Source organism: Pseudophryne corroboree, chromosome 9, assembly GCF_028390025.1.
Source record: "Pseudophryne corroboree isolate aPseCor3 chromosome 9, aPseCor3.hap2, whole genome shotgun sequence".
NCBI classification, from domain to species: Eukaryota; Metazoa; Chordata; class Amphibia; order Anura; family Myobatrachidae; genus Pseudophryne; species Pseudophryne corroboree.
In genome coordinates this window covers 120,222,619-120,243,180 of record NC_086452.1, presented here as the reverse complement: position 1 = coordinate 120,243,180, position 20,562 = coordinate 120,222,619, and the positions used below count along the sequence as shown (strand labels likewise).

The following is a 20,562-nucleotide window of genomic DNA, read 5'->3' as shown; positions in this document are numbered from 1 at the left end:
ATGAAGTGTGTGATGATGCGTGGGTTCCCCCCGATAGAAAATATGGGCGGTATACCCTTTCTCGCCAGAAGTTAGGGCGCGTTGGGAAACACCCCTTAGGGTGGATAAGGCGCTCACACGCTTATCAGAACAAGTGGCGGTACCGTCTATAGATAGGGCCGTCCTCAAGGAGCCAGCTGACAGGAGGCTGGAAAATATCATAAAAAGTATATACACACATACTGGTGTTATACTGCGACCAGCGATCGCCTCAGCCTGGATGTGCAGAGCTGGGGTGGCTTGGTCGGATTCCCTGACTAAAAATATTGATACCCTTGACAGGGACAGTATTTTATTGACTATAGAGCATTTAAAGGATGCATTTCTATATATGCGAGATGCACAGAGGGATATTTGCACTCTGGCATCAAGAGTAAGTGCGATGTCCATATCTGCCAGAAGATGTTTATGGACACGACAGTGGTCAGGTGATGCAGATTCCAAACGGCACAAAGGTGTATTGCCGTATAAAGGAAGAGGAGTTATTTGGGGTCGGTCCATCGGACCTGGTGGCCACGGCAACTGCTGGAAAATCCACCGTTTTTTACCCTAAGTCACATCTCTGCAGAAAAAGACACCGTCTTTTCAGCTTCAGTCCTTTCGTCCCTATAAGAGTCATATCTGCCCAGGGATAGAGGAAAGGGAAGAAGACTGCAGCAGGCAGCCCATTCCCAGGAACAGAAGCGTTCCACCGCTTCTGACAAGCTCTCAGCATGACGCTGAGACCGTACAGGACCCCTGGATCCTACAAGTAGTATCCCAGGGGTACAGATTGGAATGTCGAGACGTTTCCCCTGCGCAGGCTCCTGAAGTCTGCTTTACCAAGGTCTCCCTCCGACAAGGAGGCAGTATGGGAAACAATTCACGAGCTGTATTCCCAGCAGGTGATAATCAAATTACCCCTCCTACAACAAGAAAAGGGGTATTATTCCACACTATATTGTGGTACTGAAGCCAGAAGGCTAGGTGAGACCTATTCTAAATCTAAAAAAATTTGAACACTTACAAAGGTTCAAGTCAAGATGGAGTCACTCAGACCAGTGATAACGAACCGGGAAGAAGGGGACTATATGGTGTCCCGAGACATCAGGGATGCTTACCTCCATGTCCCAAATTTGCCCTTATCACTAAGGGTACCTCAGGTTCGTGGTACAGAACTGTCACTATCAGTTTCAGACGCTGCCGTTTGGATTGTCCACGGCACCCCGGGTCTTTTCCAAGGTAATGGCCGAAATGATGGTTCTTCTTCGAAGAAAAGGCGTCTTAATTATCCCTTACTTGGACGATCTCCTGATAAGGGCAAAGTCCAGGGAACAGTTGGAGGTCGGAGTAGCACTATCTCGGATACTGTTACAACAGCAGGGGTGGATTCTAAATATTCCAAAATCGCAGCTGATCCCGACAACAAGTCTCCTGTGCTTAGGGATGATTCTGGACACAGTCCAGAAAAAGGTGTTTCTCCCGGAAGAGAAAGCCAGGGAGTTATCCGAGCTAGTCAGGAACCTCCTAAAATCAGTGCATCATTGCACAAGGGCCATGGTAAAAAAATGGTGACTTCCTTCGAAGCAATTCCAGTCGGCAGATTTCATGCAAGAACTTTTCAGTGGGATCTGCTGGACAAATGGTCCGGATCGCATCTTCAGATGCATCAGCGGATAACCCTATATCCAAGGACAAGGGTGTCTCTCCTGTGGTGGTTACAGAGTGCTCATCTTCTAGAGGGCCGCAGATTCGGCATTCAGTTTTGGATGTTGGTGACCACGGAGGCCAGCCCGAGAGGCTGGGGAGCAGTCACACAAGGAAAAAATTTCCAGGGAGTGTGATCAAGTCTGGAGACTTTTCTCCACATAAATATAGCTAAGGGTAAATTTATAATGCTCTAAGCTTAGCAAGACCTCTGCTTCAAGGTCAGCCGGTATTGATCCAGTGGGATAAAACATCACGGCAGTCGCCCACGTAAATAGACAGGGCGGCACAAGAAGCAGGAGGGCAGTGGCAAAAACTGCAAGGACTTTTCGCTGGGCGGAAAATCATGTGATAGCACTGTCAGCAGTGTTTCATTCCGGGAATGGAAACTGGGAAGCAGACTTCCTCAGTAGGCACGACCTCCACCCGGCAGAGTGGGAACTTCATGGGGAAGTTTTCCACATGATTGTAAACCGTTGGGAATTACCAAAGGTGGACATGATGGCGTCCCGTCTGAACAAAAAACGGGACAGGTATTGCGCCAGGTTAAGAGACCCTCAGGCAATAGCTGTGGACGTTCTGGTAACACCGTGGGTGTACCAGTCGGTGTATGTGTTCCATCCTCTGCTTTTCATACCTAAGGTACTGAGAATTATAAGACGTAGAGGAGTAAGAACTATACTCATGGCTCCGGATTGGCCAAGAAGGACTTGGTACCCGGAACTTCAAGAGATGCTCACAGAGGACTTATGGCCTCTGCCGCTAAGAAGGGACTTGTTTCAGCAAGTACCATGTCTGTTCCAAGACTTACCGCAGCTGCGTTTGACGGCATGGCGGTGGAACGCCGGATCCTAAGGGAAAAGGCATTCAGGAAGAGGTCATTCCTACCCTGGTCAAAGCCAGAAAGGAGGTGACCGCACAACATTATCACCACATGTGGCGAAAATATGTTGCGTGGTGTGAGGCCAGGAAGGCCCCACGAAGAAATTTCAACTCGGTCGATTCCTGCATTTCCTGCAAACAGGAGTGTCTATGGGCCTCAAATTGGGGTCCATTAAGGTTCAAATTTCGGCCCTGTCGATTTTTCTTCCAGAAAGAATTGGCTTCAGTTCCTGAAGTCCAGAAGTTTGTCAAGGGAGTATTGCATATACAACCCCCTTTTGTGCCTCCAGTGGCACTGTGGGATCTCAACGTAGTTCTGGGATTCCTCAAAACACATTGGTTTAAAACCAGTCAAATCTGTGGATTGAAGCATCTCACATGAAAAGTGAACATGCTCTTGGACCTGGCCTGGACCAGGCGAGTGTCAAATTGGTGGTTTTTTTCTCAAAAAAGCCCATATCTGTTTGTCCATTCGGACAGGGCAGAGCTGCGGACTCGTCCCCAGTTCTCTCCCTAAGGTGGTGTCAGTGTTTCACCTGAACCAGCTTATTGTGGTGTCTTGCGCCTACTAGGGACTTGGAGGACTCCAAGTTGCTAGATGTGGTCAGGGCCCTGAAAATATAGGTTCCAGGACGGCTGGAGTCAGGAAAACTGACTTGCTGTTATCCTGTATGCACCCAACAAACTGGGTGCTCTTGCTTCTAAGCAGACTTTTGCTAGTTGGATGTGTAATACAATTCAGCTTGCACATTCTGTGGCAGGCCTGCCACAGCCAAAATATGTAAATGCCCATTCCACAAGGAAGGTGGGCTCATCTTGGGCGGCTGCCCGAGGGGTCTCGGCTTTACAACTTTGCCGAGCGGCTATTTAGTCAGGGGCAAACACGTTTGTAAAATCCTACAAATTTGATAACCTGGCTAAGGAGGACCTGGAGTTCTCTCATTCGGTGCTGCAGAGTCATCCGCACTCTCCCGCCCGTTTGGGAGCTTTGGTATAATCCCCATGGTCCTTTCAGGAACCCCAGCATCCACTAGGACGATAGAGAAAATAAGAATTTACTTACCGATAATTCTATTTCTCGGAGTCCGTAGTGGATGCTGGGCGCCCATCCCAAGTGCGGATTATCTGCAATACTTGTACATAGTTACAAAAATCGGGTTATTATTGTTGTGAGCCATCTTTCAGAGGCTCCGCTGTTATCATACTGTTAACTGGGTTCAGATCACAGGTTGTACAGTGTGATTGGTGTGGCTGGTATGAGTCTTACCCGGGATTCATAAATCCTTCCTTATTGTGTACGCTCGTCCGGGCACAGTATCCTAACTGAGGCTTGGAGGAGGGTCATAGGGGGAGGAGCCAGTGCACACCACCTGATCCTAAAGCTTTACTTTTTGTGCCCTGTCTCCTGCGGAGCCGCTATCCCCCATGGTCCTTTCAGGAACCCCAGCATCCACTACGGACTCCGAGAAATAGAATTATCGGTAAGTAAATTCTTATTTTTTTTATATATAGTATATATATATATATATATATATATATATATAACTTTTCTCTGTTTTCAGGTGGTGTTAAGTACCAGAGAAGCGTTGTAAGGTAACATTTATTCATTTGATGCATTGTATCCAAAACACATGAGTAAAAAGTATGCCGCAGAAAAAGATTGTACGTGTTTATTATTGGACATATGTTATGAATGGTGCTAATACACAAGTATATACGTCCACAAGAATATGCGTTTAAAGCCTGTTAAGATACACATTGTACACATGATAATGTGGCGGCACACTCAAGATGCCATTCTTCATCATCAGATTGATGATGATGAATGGAGTTTGTGTTAAGCCACAGTCATTGACAAGTGTAAAAGTAATAGTATTTGCTACTGTATATTGGGGGTCATTCCGAGTTCACTCGCTGCCAATTTTCACAGCGCAGCGTTCAGGTGAAAAAACGGCAAAACTGTGCATGCATATGCACCGCAATGCGCAGACGCTGATGCTAGGTCAATGCTAATAGCGATGATCATCTCAATTGACTTTTCCACTGTTAAAACAAAAACAAAATCTGAATTTGTTCTGTGACTGCAAAAAACAATATACTGTAAGTAGGGCCTACTCTTATAGCTGGTATATATGACTTCTAAAACACTGTATTGTATACTGTACACATGCTTAGTCATTGTCAGTGGTTATTTTACTCACAGCCATCTTTGGCACGGTCTTACAACAGTAAACTGATTCCTATCACTTTTCCCTTTCAGGCGTTCTCAGGCTACCGGCAAGTATTTCTTCACTTCTATTTCCCTGTCTTTGTCTTTATGTTGGCTGCATGTGACTCTCCTCCACTCTATTCCATTTGCTGCTTTTTCTCAGGCACAGGCTCTTGTGCTATCTGTATTGTAGAGACTGTGCTTCTAGCACAGTCTGGTCTGTATCTCAGTGCTGAGATACAGACCAGAATGTACTAGAAGCACCAAAGCAGACACCCTAGGCAGGAAAGAGGAATTGCACAGGCTTTGAAAGGTTCAGGGTACTAGAATGAACAGTGTTACAGCATATAGGGGTCTAGGTACTAAGCCATGGAGAGGGAGAAAGTGGACAGAGATAAAGTACCAACCATCCTAATTATCATGTTACATGCTGTGTTTAAAAAAGAGGATTTTGGTACTTACCGATAAAACCATTTCTCTGAATCCTCTAGGGGACACTGGAGCATCCTTAGACATTAGGGGTGTGAAGCTTGCAACCTGAGGTGTGGCACAATCTAAAATTAGCATGGTCTGCAAAGCCGGTTCCTCCCCATTCACATCCCTCCTCCCTCAGTTTGGAAAATTTGACTGAGAGAATAGGACATGACACTATAGCACCTGGCGAGGAACCGAACCGTACAACCTATCAAACAGCCCCCAAGAAACTCTTAACTGAAAAGCTAACGCTGTTTGTACAAACTTTGTGAACAGGAAATTTGAACGCAGCAGGTTGACAGCACCTAGGCGGGCGTCCAGTGTCCCCTAGAGGATTCAGAGAAATGGATTTATCGGTAAGTACCAAAATCCTCTTTTCTCTTTCATCCACTAGGGGACACTGGAGCATCCTTAGACATTAGGGGACGTCCCAAAGTTATCCCCCAGGGAGGGAGTGCTGTCGGTGGCCTGCAAAATGAAACGTCCGAACTTAGAGTCCCCGGACGCAAAGGTATCAAACCTGCAAAAATTCCGCGAACATGTGGGCTGAGGACCACGTTGCCGCTCTGCAAAGTTGATTTGTGGAAACACCACTGGCCGGCGCCCATGAGGCTCCCACTCTGAACCGGAAACTGTTCACCACAGGAACGATAGGCCTGCCGAATGGTAAGTCTAATCCAGATAGACAAAAATTGCTTAGATGCTGGCCAACCCTTCTTTGGCCCATCATAAAGACAAACAAAATGTCCGACTCCCTGAAGGACAACGTTACTTATACGCATATCCGTAACGCTCGGACCACATCCAAGGACACGACTCCATCTGCGAGACCCTGGAATTACGGTACCACAATTGGCTGGGTTACGCAAAACCACAAAACAACCTTAGGAAGCTGCTCATGTACGGAGTTCTGCCCTATCCTCATGAAAACTTAAAAAAGGACTCTTAGCCGATAAGGCTCCCAACCCAGAAACCCGCCTGGCCGGAGCCAATGCAAGCATTAATGTGGCCGTCCAAGAGAAATATTTCAGGTCTGTTCTTGCTAACGGCTCAAAAGTTGGATCACAAAAATTTCAACACCAAATTTAAGCTCCAAGGCGCAGTAAGAGGACGAAAAAGGGTTGGATCCCCAGAACCCCTTGTAAAAGGGTTTGAACCTCTGGTAAGGAATCTAACCGCTGTTGAAATAGGATGGGGAGAACTGAAACTTGACCCCTCAGAGAGCCCAGTCTCAGTCCTACCCCCAGAACCTGGCTAAAGGAAAAATAGAAGTCTGGATAAGTGGAAGTTCGTTGAATTCCACCCCCGCCCTTGACACCAGTCCAAGTACCTCTTCCAACTCCTGTAGTAGTGTATGGCTGTGACCGGCTTCCTAGCGGCAATCATTGTAAGAATGGCCGTTCTGTTTCGTAAGATCTGGGTTTCAATAGCCACACCGTTAAACGCAGCCTGTTCAGGTCTGTGTTGGAATGGTCCGTGAGATAGCAGGTCCTCTCTCTGAGGTGACCTCCTGCGGGGCCAATCAGGTGCGATTTAGAATCGCCGACACTCGTTCTCGTTTCAACCCTTTTCAGAACCCTTGGTATGAGTTGGAAAGGTGGAACAATGTAAACCTTCCTGTAACACCAAGGAAGTGTTAAAGTGTCCACTCCTTCTGCTGCTGGATCTTGTTCTGGACACACATCTGGGCAGCTGATGGTATTGCCGAGACGCCATTAGGTCGACTTGAGGTAGCCCCCATCTCCTTACCACCCTGTCGAAAATCAGTGGATGGAGGCACCACTCTCCCGGATGTATGTGACTGAATTAATCCGCTTCACAGTTCTCCACACCTGGAATGAACCTGCTGAGAGGATAATGTCTCGCCTTTCTGCCCCAAACAAGATCTTTGTGGCTTCCTTTAACGCCATCCCGCACCTTGTTCCTCCTTGACGGTTTACGTATGCCGTCGTCGTGACATTGTCCGACTGCAACCTTACGTATTGACCCATGACTTGTCCTTTGGCCAAGAAAAGCGCGTAAAACTGCTCTCAGTTCGAGAATGTGTATGGGTAGGTTGCTCTTTAGTAGCGTCCATCTGCTCTGAAACTAATGTTCCTCCAAGACAGCACCCCAACCTCTGAGACTGGCGTCTGTTGTCAGGATCCTCCAATCCCAAATGCCGAATATCTTGCTTGCTGCGAGATTCCTGTGACCTTGCTCCCTGAGCAATAAGGTTAATCTGTAATGGTCGGGAATGAAGTCTACCGTACTGGAAAGCTTCGAAAGACGCCACCATCTTCCCGAGAATTTCCACACAGAGAAGTGTAGAGAGACCATTTGTGACCTCAGTACCTGAGTCACTAATCCCTGTAGGTCCTGGACCTTGTTCTTTGGTAGGAATACCCTCAATAGTACCGTGTCCAAGATGAGACCGAGGAACTGGATCCGTTCAGTTGGCATGAGGTTGGATCTGTGGAACTTCATAATCCCCCATGTTGAATGAGAAATGGATGAGATGTTTGAACATCCCTGATCAACTGTTCTGGAGAGGATGCCTTGATTAGCATGTCGTCTAGATAAGGACTAATCGTGATTCTCAACAGTCCTGATTCTGCAACCATGAATGCCATGAACTTCGGTAAAGATTCTTGGTTCGATGATAGACTGAACGGCAAGGGCCTGAATTGTTAGCAATCCATCAGCAGTACGAACCTTAAGTAAGCCTGGTGAGGGGCCCAGATTGGGATATGCATGTTCTAAGCCTGCAATGACCGACTGGATTGATTCCAGCTTGAATTAGTAGACACTTAGAGACCGGTTTAAAACTTTTAAATTGAGTATCGGCCTGACCGTCCCGTCTGACTTGGGCACGACAAAAAGATTGAAACAGAGAGCCATTTCTCTCTGAGAGGCGTCCACCAAAATAATGACCTCTGACCGTAGCAATTTTTCAATTGCTGGCAGTAGCCCTTATGCTGTCTGAGGGCACCGAGGCAATCTCCAGATTTTCGCCCACCAAGGGGTATCCCAGGTGAGCCGGGAGACCGTCCTGCCACGGTCTTGTCAGCAGGTTTATCCCGCTTTCTGGCTGCTGCATGTGAGCGGCCTCTACCTCTGCCCCCACGTACTTGTGTACCGAAACCTCTTCCTCAGGCTCGCAAAGACTGTGATCTAAAGGAGTTACACGCTAGTCCCGAATAAGCTCTCCTAACCTGTGGAGTGGCTCTTGTATAAGGAGTAGGCAGAAAAGTGGACGTCCTTGCTGTAGCTTGTGAAATCCACTTGTTCAATACTGGACCGAAAAGCATTATCACCCTCAAAGGGGATGGATTCTACCGCCCCTTGGTGCCAGAGTCTCCACGCCGTTCTCTGTCCGTCTAGCCGATATGGCTGATGCAGAGATGCGCGATGCTATATCCCTAGGGGCTTGACACAAATATGAAGCTGATTCTCGAATGTGCTCCGCCAGTTGGGTAATTTCTTCCAAGCCATTTTCCCCCTAAATAGCCTGTACTATGCGTGCAGACCATGCTCCCATGGCCTTGTTAACCCAAGCGCAGACGACTGTAGGTCTCTGTGTTGCACCTGCTAAAAAAAAAAATGACTTGAAAGCTGTGTCAACCTCTTAAAGTCGTTACAGTAGGTAACGGTAAGATTGTCTTCTTCGACAACCTTCCTAGGAAAACATCCACAATCGGCGGAATCTCCCACTTATCCATTACACCCTTAGGTAGGGGATAAGTTACTGGAAACCCCATTTGGAAATTGAAAGCATTTGGCAGGTTGTTTCCAAACCTCCTCCATTTGAGACTGGAGGGATTTAGGAATAGGAAACGTTGCTGAACGCGGCCTTTGGGATTCGAACAATTCGAATCTGCTGGCTCCATTACTTATTCTACCTTAAAGTTTAGGATCTCAGTTTGGTTTGATTAAAGAAACAAGACCCGAGATAGCCGTGTCGTCTTCTGGAAGATCGGCGACTAGGTTAGATTCAATTACCTTACCTTTCGTATCAATGATAAGACCCTCTTCCTCTTCTGCTTCCGGTACAAGAGGAAGAGGCCTTTTAACCACCCTGCACATTGTTGCTGCTTGTGCGGGAGGCGTTAACCTGATGAGAAATTCTTCCATCGTCTCTGAGAATCCCGCAGCACTGATTGATGCATGTGGGATTCTGCCATCTCATTGGAGATTCTATCTTCAAGGTTATCCTTGATCTAGACATAGCACTGCTCACAGGTGGCGCGTCCTTGTCTGAGCCGGTATAGCACACCCCGGAGCTGTCATCCGCGTTCTCTTCTTGGTACATTACGTACAAACATAACAGGTCTTTGCTTTATACCTGTCATTTAAACCCCCTACCAGGGTATTTCACGGCGCTTTCACCCTTTAAATTAGGAAGAGAAAGGCTGTGATAGATGACGGAAGCAAAGTTATCGTATCTGGCTGGAATTACTGTTCCCTCCTTTATATAGAAACCAGAACAGGACAAAAATAAATAAATTAAAAATAAATCAATAAATTAAAACACCAGCCGACGTGCAACACCCACACTTCAACTGTAACTCAGCTACGATGGTAGAGTTGGTATCCGCTGCTTCCTTGTATTTTCTTCAGGATCTTTATAATAGAAGTCCTTTGAAAATATAAATAGTATGGTAGAATTATTTTGTTCAGGATCTTTTAGATTTTTGGATTGTGGGAGGACACCGGAGTACCCAGAGGAAACGCACACAAATACGGGGAGAATATACAAACTCCACACAGTTAGGTCAGTGTTGTGAGGCAGTAATGCTAACCATTACACCATCCACATTTCTGAATATATGCTGTCACCAGTAGAGGGAGCTAGTGCTACACATGAAACGTCCTCTTGATATTTATACGAGGTGGAGGGTTAACCCTTCCCCGTAGATGGCGCCAGGTAGGGATAATTAAAATGGCCAACACTGAAAAATGTCACTTCATATTTTCTTAAGGCTATCTGTACTGGCCAGCGCTCTTCTGTTCAAAGGCTATAATTTAAACAATATGGGCAGGCGCGCTGATGTGTGCTGAGCGGCCTCCTTACTGTAGTGTACTTGAACTCGGGCCTTTACGGGATTAGTGTGCTGAGCCACACAGTCCCATTACCCCTCACGCGGCTGAAGGATCTCCTCAGCCGCGCGGAAAACTGCAGCGTCTACGGCGCGCGTGCTACGGGACAGCTTCTCACCAAGTCCCGTAGCGGCGCTACTCAGTGTCTCCACAACGCGGCTCTCTCCTCGGGCGTTGCACGCTACTGGACTCCTCGCACCAAGTCCCGTAGCGGCGCTTCTGTCTCCTTGGTGACGCACGCTACGGGACCGCTTTCACTCAGTCCCGTAGTGGCGCCTCTGTCTCCCCTGGTGATGCACGCTACGGGACCGCTCTCACTCAGTCCCGTAGCAGCGCCTCTCCTGATCTGCCTTGCCTGAAGGGATCCCGGCTAACACGGTGACCGCTGCGGCGTGCCGCTGTGGGGAGCTAAGTTACCAGTTCAAAACAATTTGTACTCACAGTTGGCGCCTTAATAGAGATGCAGACCCCTTTAGCCGGAATCATTGTCTCCGATCCTGAACTTTGTCCCCATTTTATTAGGGGGACGCAGCCTTTTTGTCTGGTAAAGCCTGTACCCCCTTTCATTTAGGTGGGATCGGGCATTTACCATCTTTTCTTTTTAAAAACCTGCACCCTCCCTTTAGTTAGGAGGGATTGGGCCAGTATAGTGATGAGAGAGAAAAAAAAAAAAGTCATTTAATCTGCATGGAGCAGGAGCTCTTTTTGTGCTTGTACCTCCTCGGCACAATTTTCCAAACTGAGGGAGGAGGGATGTGAATGGGAAGGAACCGGCTGTGCAGACAATGCTAATTTTAGATTGTGCCACACCTCCGGTTGCAAGCTTCACACCCCTAATGTCTAAGGATGCTCCAGTGTCCCCTAGTGGATGAAAGAGAAAATGACAGGAGCTGGTTGGTTGGTACTTTATTTCCATCTACTTTATCTCTCTCCAAGGCTTAGTACAAAGACCCATAGTTTCAAAGGGGTGGACATTCAGTTAGCCACAAGTTTCCGTTGGACCCTCGCATGCAACAAGGATAATCAGTGCAGGACAATGTTGGTGGCATACATAAATCATGCACAAAATGCTATAATTGTGCGCTATGTAAGCAGCTGGCCATTGTATAATTGACTGCCTCTCAAAGCCAAAACATGCCAGTAATGCAGTCAACAGGAGGTAGAAGATGAGATGATATTGTAGGGTAGTTGGACCATCCCTAGGCAGGTCTGATTACAAACTCTAATGAAAAATATATTAAAATCTAAGTTGTTTGAATTGCGTTTCTACGGAATTGGCTTTGTAGGGCAATCTAGTGCATTAATACGTTACAATTGATATATTCTCAAATACTACAATCCTTCCTTTGATTAGAAAAGACTGCACAGGTCCTCTTGCTGAAATAAACTATTAGACCATTCCACTGCCACGTACTAGACATTTGTACAAGTTTTAAAATATAAATATCTCTTACGTCCTAGAGGATAATGGGGTTCCATTTAGTACCATGGGGTATAGACGGGTCCACTAGGAGCCATGGGCACTTTAAGAATTTGATAGTGTGGGCTGGCTCCTCCCTCAATGCCCCTCCTACCAGACTCAGTTTAGAAAATGTGCCCAGTAGAGCCGGTCACACTTTTGGAAGCTCCTGGAGAGTTTTCTGCATTTATTTATTATGTTTGTTACTTTCAGGCAGGACTGGATGGCATCAGCCTGCCTGCTTCATGCGACTTGGGGGGGGAGAGAACGGCCCAATCTCTTGAAGGGGTAATGGTCCCCCGCTGACAGTACACTAGCTCCTGAGGGAACTATTCGCAAGCCCCACCACAGCGAGCGTACATTCCCGCAGCAATCCGCCACCCCTAACAGAGTCAGAAGAAAGAAGAGTGGCGAGTACTAAGCCGGGGTCCCCGTTAGCGGGTTGCCGGCCATTATGGCAGCATGAGGGTATGGAGACGCACAGCTTCTAACCGGGGCGGATTGCGTCTCCAGACTCGGTACACAACTGCGTCTCTGTGCACTGTACACAGTACCCACACTGGCAAACAAAGCCTTAAAACTGTTCTGTTTCCATTTTAAGCACAAATGACCTCAGCCAGTATTAAAAAAAAAAGCGGGAAGACTGCGTGCCATTGAAGGGGCGTGGCTTAACTATGAGCGGGTCCAGCAGATCACCAGCGCCATTTTCCCTCTGCAGTGGACACGGACGCTGACTGACAGGGACGCGCAGCTCCTCCGGTGTGACTCCAGATTACCTCAGTGGTACCAGGGGGTCATAGCCAGGAGGGAGCGATTATTAGTGTACTAAGTCCCAATCTGGGTACTTGGTCTGCGACCCGGCAAAGCTTGATATTAGCAATAAGGGCGTTTTGTGCTGGCTCCAAATACCTGTGTCTCCCTGGAAGGGCTCTTTGTGGTTTAATTGTGCTTTTAACCTTTCCAGTGTGTGTGTGTGTGTGTGTGTGTGTGTGCTGTCACATTTACAGTATGTCAGGCAAAGAGTGTGTTTCATGTACGGCAGAGTGTTCCTCTTCCCCAGGGAGCTCACTACAATGTACTCAGTGTAGTGCACCTTCTCAGGCTAGCGGGGCTGACCCAGTGTGGCTGGATTCCCTCAAAGGAATGATTTCCAATATCTCTAATAAATTGTCCCGCAATGAGAAAGAGACGCAATACTAAAGACAGTCTGTGGATGAGATTATGAACAGAGACTCAGTCCCTTGTCATTTGTCCACAAAAACTAACTCTGGCCCATATCCTGCAGTCTGACTCTGACGCTGGGGGGTCAGACATGGAGGAGGGTGAGGTGAACTCAGAGGTGGGGGAGGGTACTTTGTCGCAGGGAATAGAGGCTCTCATAGAAGCTATCAGAGAAGTTCTGAATATCCCTGATAAGGTGACAGAGGAGAGTGAGAAATCTTATTTTAATATAAAGAAGAAATTTCAAATCCCTAAAAGGTTACTCTCCTCTTTTCCTTTTCCTCCTGAGGATAGGAAAAAATGTGAAAGTCCACCGATAGTGGATGCATCTGTGTCCAGGTTGTCACGGAAGATTGTGTTACCCATCCCTGGTGCAGCCTCCCTGAAAGACACAGCTGATTATAAGATTGAGACTACTCTCAAATCCTTGTACACAGCTGCTGGGGTGGCTCAGAGACCCACTATAGCATGTGTGTGGATTACTAAAGCCATTGCTAAATGGTCGGGTAACCTTATTGAAGGGTTGGATTCCTTATCTAGGGGGGAGATTGTGCTACTCCTGCCACATATTCTGGACTCTGCAAACTTTATGGTGGAAGCCATAAAAGAAGTAGGTTTGCTTAATGCACGCACCACTGCTATGGCAGTGTCAGCTCGCAGGGGCTTATGGTTACGCCAGTGGACTGTGGACGCAGACTCCAGGAAAGGAGTGGAAGGCCTGCCCTTCACAGGAGAGGCCTTATTTGGAGATGGACTGGACAAATGGATCTCCAAAGCTACTGCGGGTAAGTCCACATATCTTCCTTCTGCAGCTCCCCTAACCAGGAAGACATACTCAGGACCTACCCTACAGTCCTTTCAGACTGCCAAGTTTAAGGGCAAAGTCAGAGGATCTTCTACTGCCAACAGAGGCGTTAGAGGTAAACCACGCAAACCTGCAACTGCCAGTTCCCAGGAACAGAGCTCCAGTTCTGCTTCCTCAAAGCCTTCTGCATGACGGTGGACAGCGAGGCCTGGAAGACTGGCAGGTGTGAGCTCGACTAAAAAAATTCAGTCACATCTGGACAACATCATGCCAGGATCCCTGGGTCATAGATCTCATTTCCCAGGGCTACAGACTGGAGTTTCAGGAGCTCCCACCTCACAGATTCTTCAAATCAGGCTTACCAGTTTCACAAGACGCAAGTATAACCATACATTGATGCCATTCAAAAACTGATACAGGCTCAGGTCATTGTTCCCGTTCCACCTCCTCTGCAAAACAAGGGGTACTATTCCAACTTGTTTGTAGTACCGAAACTGGACGGTTCGGTAAGGCCGATTTTGAATCTAAAATCGTTGAACCCGTACTTACGAGTTCAAATTCAAGATGGAGTCTCTGAGCGGTGATCTCGGATCTAGAGGAGGGGGAATTCCTTGTGTCTCTGGATATCAAGGATGCGTACCTTCACATTTCGATCTGGCCGCCTCACCAGGCTTATCTATGCTTTGTACTACAGGACTGTCGCTACCAGTTCCAGGCCCTGCCATTTGGTCTCTCCACGGCACCAATGGTGTTCACCAAGGTGATGGCAGAGGTAATGTTTCTCCTTCTCAAGCAGGGAGTAAACATAATTCCGTACCTGTACGATCTTCTGATAAAGGCACCGCCCAGGGAAAGGTTGTTGGACAGCATTGGTCTCACAACCAGACTACTCCTGGATCACGAGTGGATTCTGAATCTCACGAAATCTCACTTAGAGCCAACTCGGAGGCTCCCATTTCTGGGAATGATACTGGACACAGAATCGCAGAAAGTTTTTTTTCTTCCGTTGGAAAAGGCATTGGTAATCCAGTCGATAGTTCGGGATGTGCTGAAGCCAACCTGGATATCGGTGCATCTATGCATTCGCCTTCTGGGGAAAATAATGGTCTTTTACGAGGCGCTTCAGTATGGAAGGTTTCATCCAATGCCCTTCCAGCTGGATCTGTTGGACAAATGGTCCAGATCGCATCTTCACATGCACCAGAGGATCCGTCTGTCGCCAAAGGCCAGTATCTCCCTTCTGTGGTGGCTACAGACTTCTCACCTAATCGAGGGCCGACGGTTTGGGATTCAGAATTGGATTCTGCTAACCACAGATGCAAGCCTCAGAGGTTGGGGAGCGGTCCCCCAGGGGGTGCAGTTTCAAGGAAGATGGTCAAGTCAGGAAGTCGTCCTTCCAGTCAACATTCTGGAACTCAGGGCTATTTACAACGCCCTTCTGCAGGCCTCGTATCTTCTTCAAGATCGGGCCATTCAGGTTCAGTCGGACAATGTGACTGCAGTAACGTACATACACCGACAGGGCGGAACGAAAAGCAGAGCAGCAATGTCAGATTTATCAAGAATTCTCCTCTGGGCAGAAAAACACGCTGTGGTGTTGTCGGCGGTCTTCATTCCGGGAGTAGACAACTGGGAAGCAGACTTCCTAAGCAGACACGACCTGCACCCGGGGGAATGGGGAGTGGGGCCTTCATCCGGAGGTGTTCAGGTGCTTAACACGTCGATGGGGATGTCCACAAATCGACATGATGGCCTCTCGTCTCAACAAGAAGCTCAAGCGGTATTGTTCCAGGTCGAGAGACCCACAGGCAGTGGCGGTGGACGCTCTGACGACTCCATGGATCAGATGGTGTACGTGTTCCCTCCACTTCCGCTGATCCCAAGAATTCTAAAAAGAATAAAAAGGGAAAAAGTTTGAGCAAGTCTCAGTGCTCCGAACTGGCCAAGAAGGGCCTGGTACGTGGACCTTCCGGAGATGCTCCTGGAAGATCCGTGGCCTCTACCTCTTTGCGAGGATCTTATGCAAAAAGGGCCGTTCGTCTATCAAGACTTAACACTGCTATGTTTGACGGCATGGAAGTTGAACGGCTGATTCTAGCCAGGAGAGGCATCCCTGACAGGGTCATCCCGACGTTAAGTTTTAATCAATAAATTTACCACTTATTTAATTATTTTCTAGAGTGCCCCCACAAGAGAGTATGTTATTCTCCTTAGTGATTTCCACTTATATTTTTTATTGTAGGGATGCACCACCAGTATTTCTGCAGCAGGATACATTAATTCCACAGGAAAACATTGGGGTGTAGAGTGGATCTTGATCCAGAGGCACCAACAGGCTAAAGATTTAGGCTGTCCCAGGATGCATTGGAGCCTCCTCTATAAACCCCGCTTCCAGGCACTGAGAGCTCAGTTTTGAGTTGGTGCCTGGTGCAGCAGGCCACCTAACAGGAAGGCTGCACTGGGCAACCCTGAAAAAGCTTTCTAAGAAGATTTTTTCTCTGTGCTGTAAGCGCTGTATGTCAGGGTGACACTTCAGCGCTGCAGCTCCATCACCTCCCAAGCGGCGTTGCATACTCCCGCTGCTCCGTTCCCCGGTACTTGCGGCGGAGAAGCTCCGGCTTATGCACACGGTCGCAGGCGCTCTTCTGGTTCACGTGGCTGCTACTTGGAGGAGGTAAGAGGGTTCCCCAGGCGGGATCCTCCATTAAATCCGTCCGCGACCTAGGGAGACGGGTCGCAGCGCTGGCGTGGACACGGTCTCCGAGCAGGGATCCCACTAGACCACCGTCGTCTGAGTACAGGTCTGGTGTACTAACACCCCATTTAATAAGACTCTCAGTACCCAGGGTGGAAGTCCAGCACAAGGAAGGTGGCACTTGACCTGTAGCCCCTTCCCCGGCCCAGGGCACCATCTCTGAGTAGATTTTCCTGCCCTGAAGCTGCCTCACACTCTCCCTCACTACCTGACTGAGACGCTGGGCGCCATCTCCTGTGCATAGCTGCGGGTGGTCTCCGGGACTGCAGGGCAAGTTCTCCCTTGTAAAGCCGCCTGTATACAGCGCTGTGACACACGCACACACACACATATATGTGAAAAGAAAGAAGCTTAACAGCGCCAATTAGCGATGACCTATTAGTACTAGTACGTCAATAAAAGTGCTAGTGCAATAACACCGAAAACTATCCTCCTTAAAAGACACTCCCTCTCATAAATTCAGGCGTCAGCTACACCTTAAGTAAAAAGCATTGGTAAAGTGCTTTGTAAATAATGTAAAACATGCAGTAGATAAGCATGATGCAGGAGCTTCCACTGATTTACTGCCCTCTCTGTTAGACATTGTGATATGAATTCAACTACAGAGCGACTGAGTACAATACCTGCGAATAAATCTGGTATTATGGAACTGAGTACACAGTATAATATACGTATATGGATAAATACTGTATTGCACTATATATATGACCCAGACACACCTAGTCCCTCAGGGTAGAGAAGATAGTGACAGATACATCTGGGAAACACTGAAAGTGAAACCACACAGCAGATAGCAGATACAGGCACACACAGTCGCAGGCAATGCAGTACTTATTACAACAATAAGGCTGCACTGGACTAGAATTTTATATATATATATATATATATATATACATATACCAGTATATATATATATAATGCAGTAGATAAGATGCTTCTAAGCGACCAATGGTGTCATGAAATTTTAAAAGGAGGTTCAATTAAAAAGTTTTAATCAAATAAAATTTCCACCAGTAAAAAGTATAACACAAAACCACATATAAAAAGAAAACCAATAAAAATATTTAAAATGTCTCTGGAGATGTAAATGAAGTGACCAAAATTCACATACAATGGTACTAAAAAATTCTAAAACATAGGAGGACCCAAATAATAAATAATAAAAGTTAAATACAAGATCAACGTAAAATAAAAAGATTAATATCTTAACTTAGAGAAGGTAGGTTTTCCCAAAGCGTTTCGTCCTATCTGGACTTCATCAAGGGGTTTTGTGTTATACTTTTTACTGGTGCAAATTTTATTTGATTAAAACTTTTTAATTGAACCTCCTTTTAAAATTTCATGACACCATTGGTCGCTTAGAAGCATCTTATCTACTGCATTTTTTATATATATATATATATATATGTATGTATATGTGTGTATATGTATATATATATATATATATATATAATTCTAGTCCAGTGCAGCCTTATTGTTGTAATAAGTTCTGCATTGCCTGCGACTGTGTGTGCCTGTATCTGCTATCTGCTGTGTGGTTTCACTTTCAGTGTTTCCCAGATGTATCTGTCACTATCTTCTCTACCCTGAGGGACTAGGTGTGTCTGGGTCATATATATAGTGCAATACAGTATTTATCCGTATACGTATATTATACTGTGTACTCAGTTCCATAATACCAGATTTATTCGCAGGTATTGTACTTTCTGGCTTTATCATACTCAGTCGCTCTGTTGTTGAATTAATATCACAATGTCTAACAGAGAGGGCAGTAAATCAGTGGAAGCTCCTGCATCATGCAGAGCATGCTCCAAGGATTTACCAGAGGGGGAAGATTTGTATGATAGTCTGTGTAATGTGTGTCATACACCTCCTTGCCAGTCTGCAGCTCCTGGGTCTACTCAGGAGCCACCCTGAACTGAGTTTAAAAACCTACTGGGTACTCGGGTAGAAATGCCTATGCCACTACAGCAACATATTATCCCTATGGTTTATCCGCCTTGGGAGGAAAATTTATCTAACCAGCTGCAACAATTAAATCAGTCTTTGGTTAGACAGAAACCCATTCTAGGTCACTCTCGTGTCTCTGGGTCATATAAGCAAGCTACTTCCTCCTCACAGTCCACATACCTCTCTGATGTTTCATCTGAAGAGGAGTGGGAGCATATGGTCTTGTCAGGCACTAAATCTGGTGTTACTGATGAGGATTCTCCATTGCAGATTGATGTCCCTGCCCTAATGGTTGCTATTAAAAAAAAAACTACAAATATCTGATGATGAGGATTCCACTACTGTGGCAAAGAAAACTGATATGTTTAAACGGCAGAAAGTGGTTAAGACTCTGTTACCCCATTCTGACCATTTCGTGAACATCACAAGGGAACCCTGGTCTACTCCAGGGAAGAAATTCCCTCTGCATAAAAGGGCCCTGGCTTGCTATCCTCTCCCTGCAGAGTTATGTAGCAATTGGGAAAATTCACCGCCAGTGGATTCTCACATCACCAGACTCATGGTGTCATCAACTCTGCCTGTCACTTCACTGAAGGAACCGACAGATAAGCGTGTGGAGGGATGCCTGAAATCTATTTACTCCCTTACAGGAGCTGTGCATAGGCCCACTATTGCTGCCTCCTGGGCTGCAAAAGGTATTGAAGCGTGGGTTCAGGCATTGGAGGAAGACCTGCCCGAGGATATATCTGACAGTGCCAGACAATACCTATCTCACATTACCACTGCCGCCTATTACATTGAGGAGGCGGGTGTGCTGGCGGCCAAGACGTCAACTACGTCTGTCCTGGCTTGACGTATTCTTTGGTTGAGGTCATGGAAGGTGAACCTAGACTCCAAAAAGACCTTGGAGGTACTCCCCTTCACTGGGGACATTTTGTTTGGTGAAGACCTGAAAAAAATTGTGTCGGAGTTAGCAGCTGCTAAGAATGCTTTTCTGACAAATACTTATCCTTCTTAAGGGCCCTACACACTGGCTGATATTACTGAAAGATATGAACAATCTCGTTCATATCTTTCAGTGTGGAGGCAGCAACGATGAATGATGCGCGACCCCGCGCTCGTTCATCGTTGGTGCCCCGTCGCTTGTGCATGCAGGCCAATCTCGTCCGTATTTGCATGCACTACTATGGAGCCGTGTGACGGGGGGCGTGAAGAAACTTCACTCCCCCCCCCTTCACCGCCCATCGGCTGTATCCGCCGCCGGGCAGCTCGGCGGCGGACCTGCCAGTGTGTAGGGCCCATTAGGCACTTTGTCCTGTTGTCCAGCCTATTTGATTTTTCACTGTGACCTGGCAGTTCTACGAACTCGACCGAGTTATTTACCTAAGGTGGTGTAATGTTTTCACCTTAACCAAGAGATTGTTGTGCCGGCCTTTATCTCTTCAGACTTATCTTCCAAAGAGCGTCCTTTGGATGTGGTAAGGGCTCTCCGTATTTATGTGCAGAGGACTGCCTCTATCAGGAGGTCAGATTCCCTTTTTGTACTGTTTGGTTTCCACAAACGTGGCTGGCCTGCGAATAAACAAACCTTGGCCAGATGTATTAGAATGGTGATTGCACAAGCTTATAGGCAGGCTGGACTTTCAGCTCCTGATGCTAATAAAGCCCAATCTACTCGGTCTGTTGGACCTTTTTTATTGGCAGTCCGCCGTGGCACATCTGCAGAACAATTGTGCAAGGCGGCTACGTGGTCCACAGTGAACACGTTTATTTAGGTTGCCTTTGATTCTTCCACCTCCAAGGATGCTTCCTTTGGACGCCGGGTTCTCATACCTGCTAAGGCGCGTCCCCTCCCTTGAGGAACTGCTTTAGGACATCCCCGATGTTTTCCTGTGGAAACCAATGTATCCTGCTGCAGAAATGGAGTGTTATGGTAGACTTACCACGGTTAACACTCTTTCTGCAAGGTACATTGTTTCCACAGGGCGCCCACCCTGACGCAC

At 47.0% G+C, this 20,562-nt stretch overlaps 1 protein-coding gene across 2 annotated transcripts in view; it reads left to right on the top strand.

The window, feature by feature from the left end:
- Window positions 1–5,024, top strand: part of LOC134956764 (uncharacterized) — a 48,386-nt gene extending 43,362 nt beyond the window's left edge. For both annotated transcript variants that reach the window (XM_063938727.1, XM_063938726.1), the window contains 2 exons: window positions 4,170–4,200; window positions 4,868–5,024. In XM_063938727.1, coding sequence (XP_063794797.1) covers window positions 4,170–4,200; window positions 4,868–5,009 — 173 coding nt within the window. In that variant the 3' untranslated portion in view covers window positions 5,010–5,024. The remainder of the gene's footprint in view (window positions 1–4,169; window positions 4,201–4,867) is intronic.
- The last annotated feature ends 15,538 nt before the right edge of the window (window positions 5,025–20,562 follow it).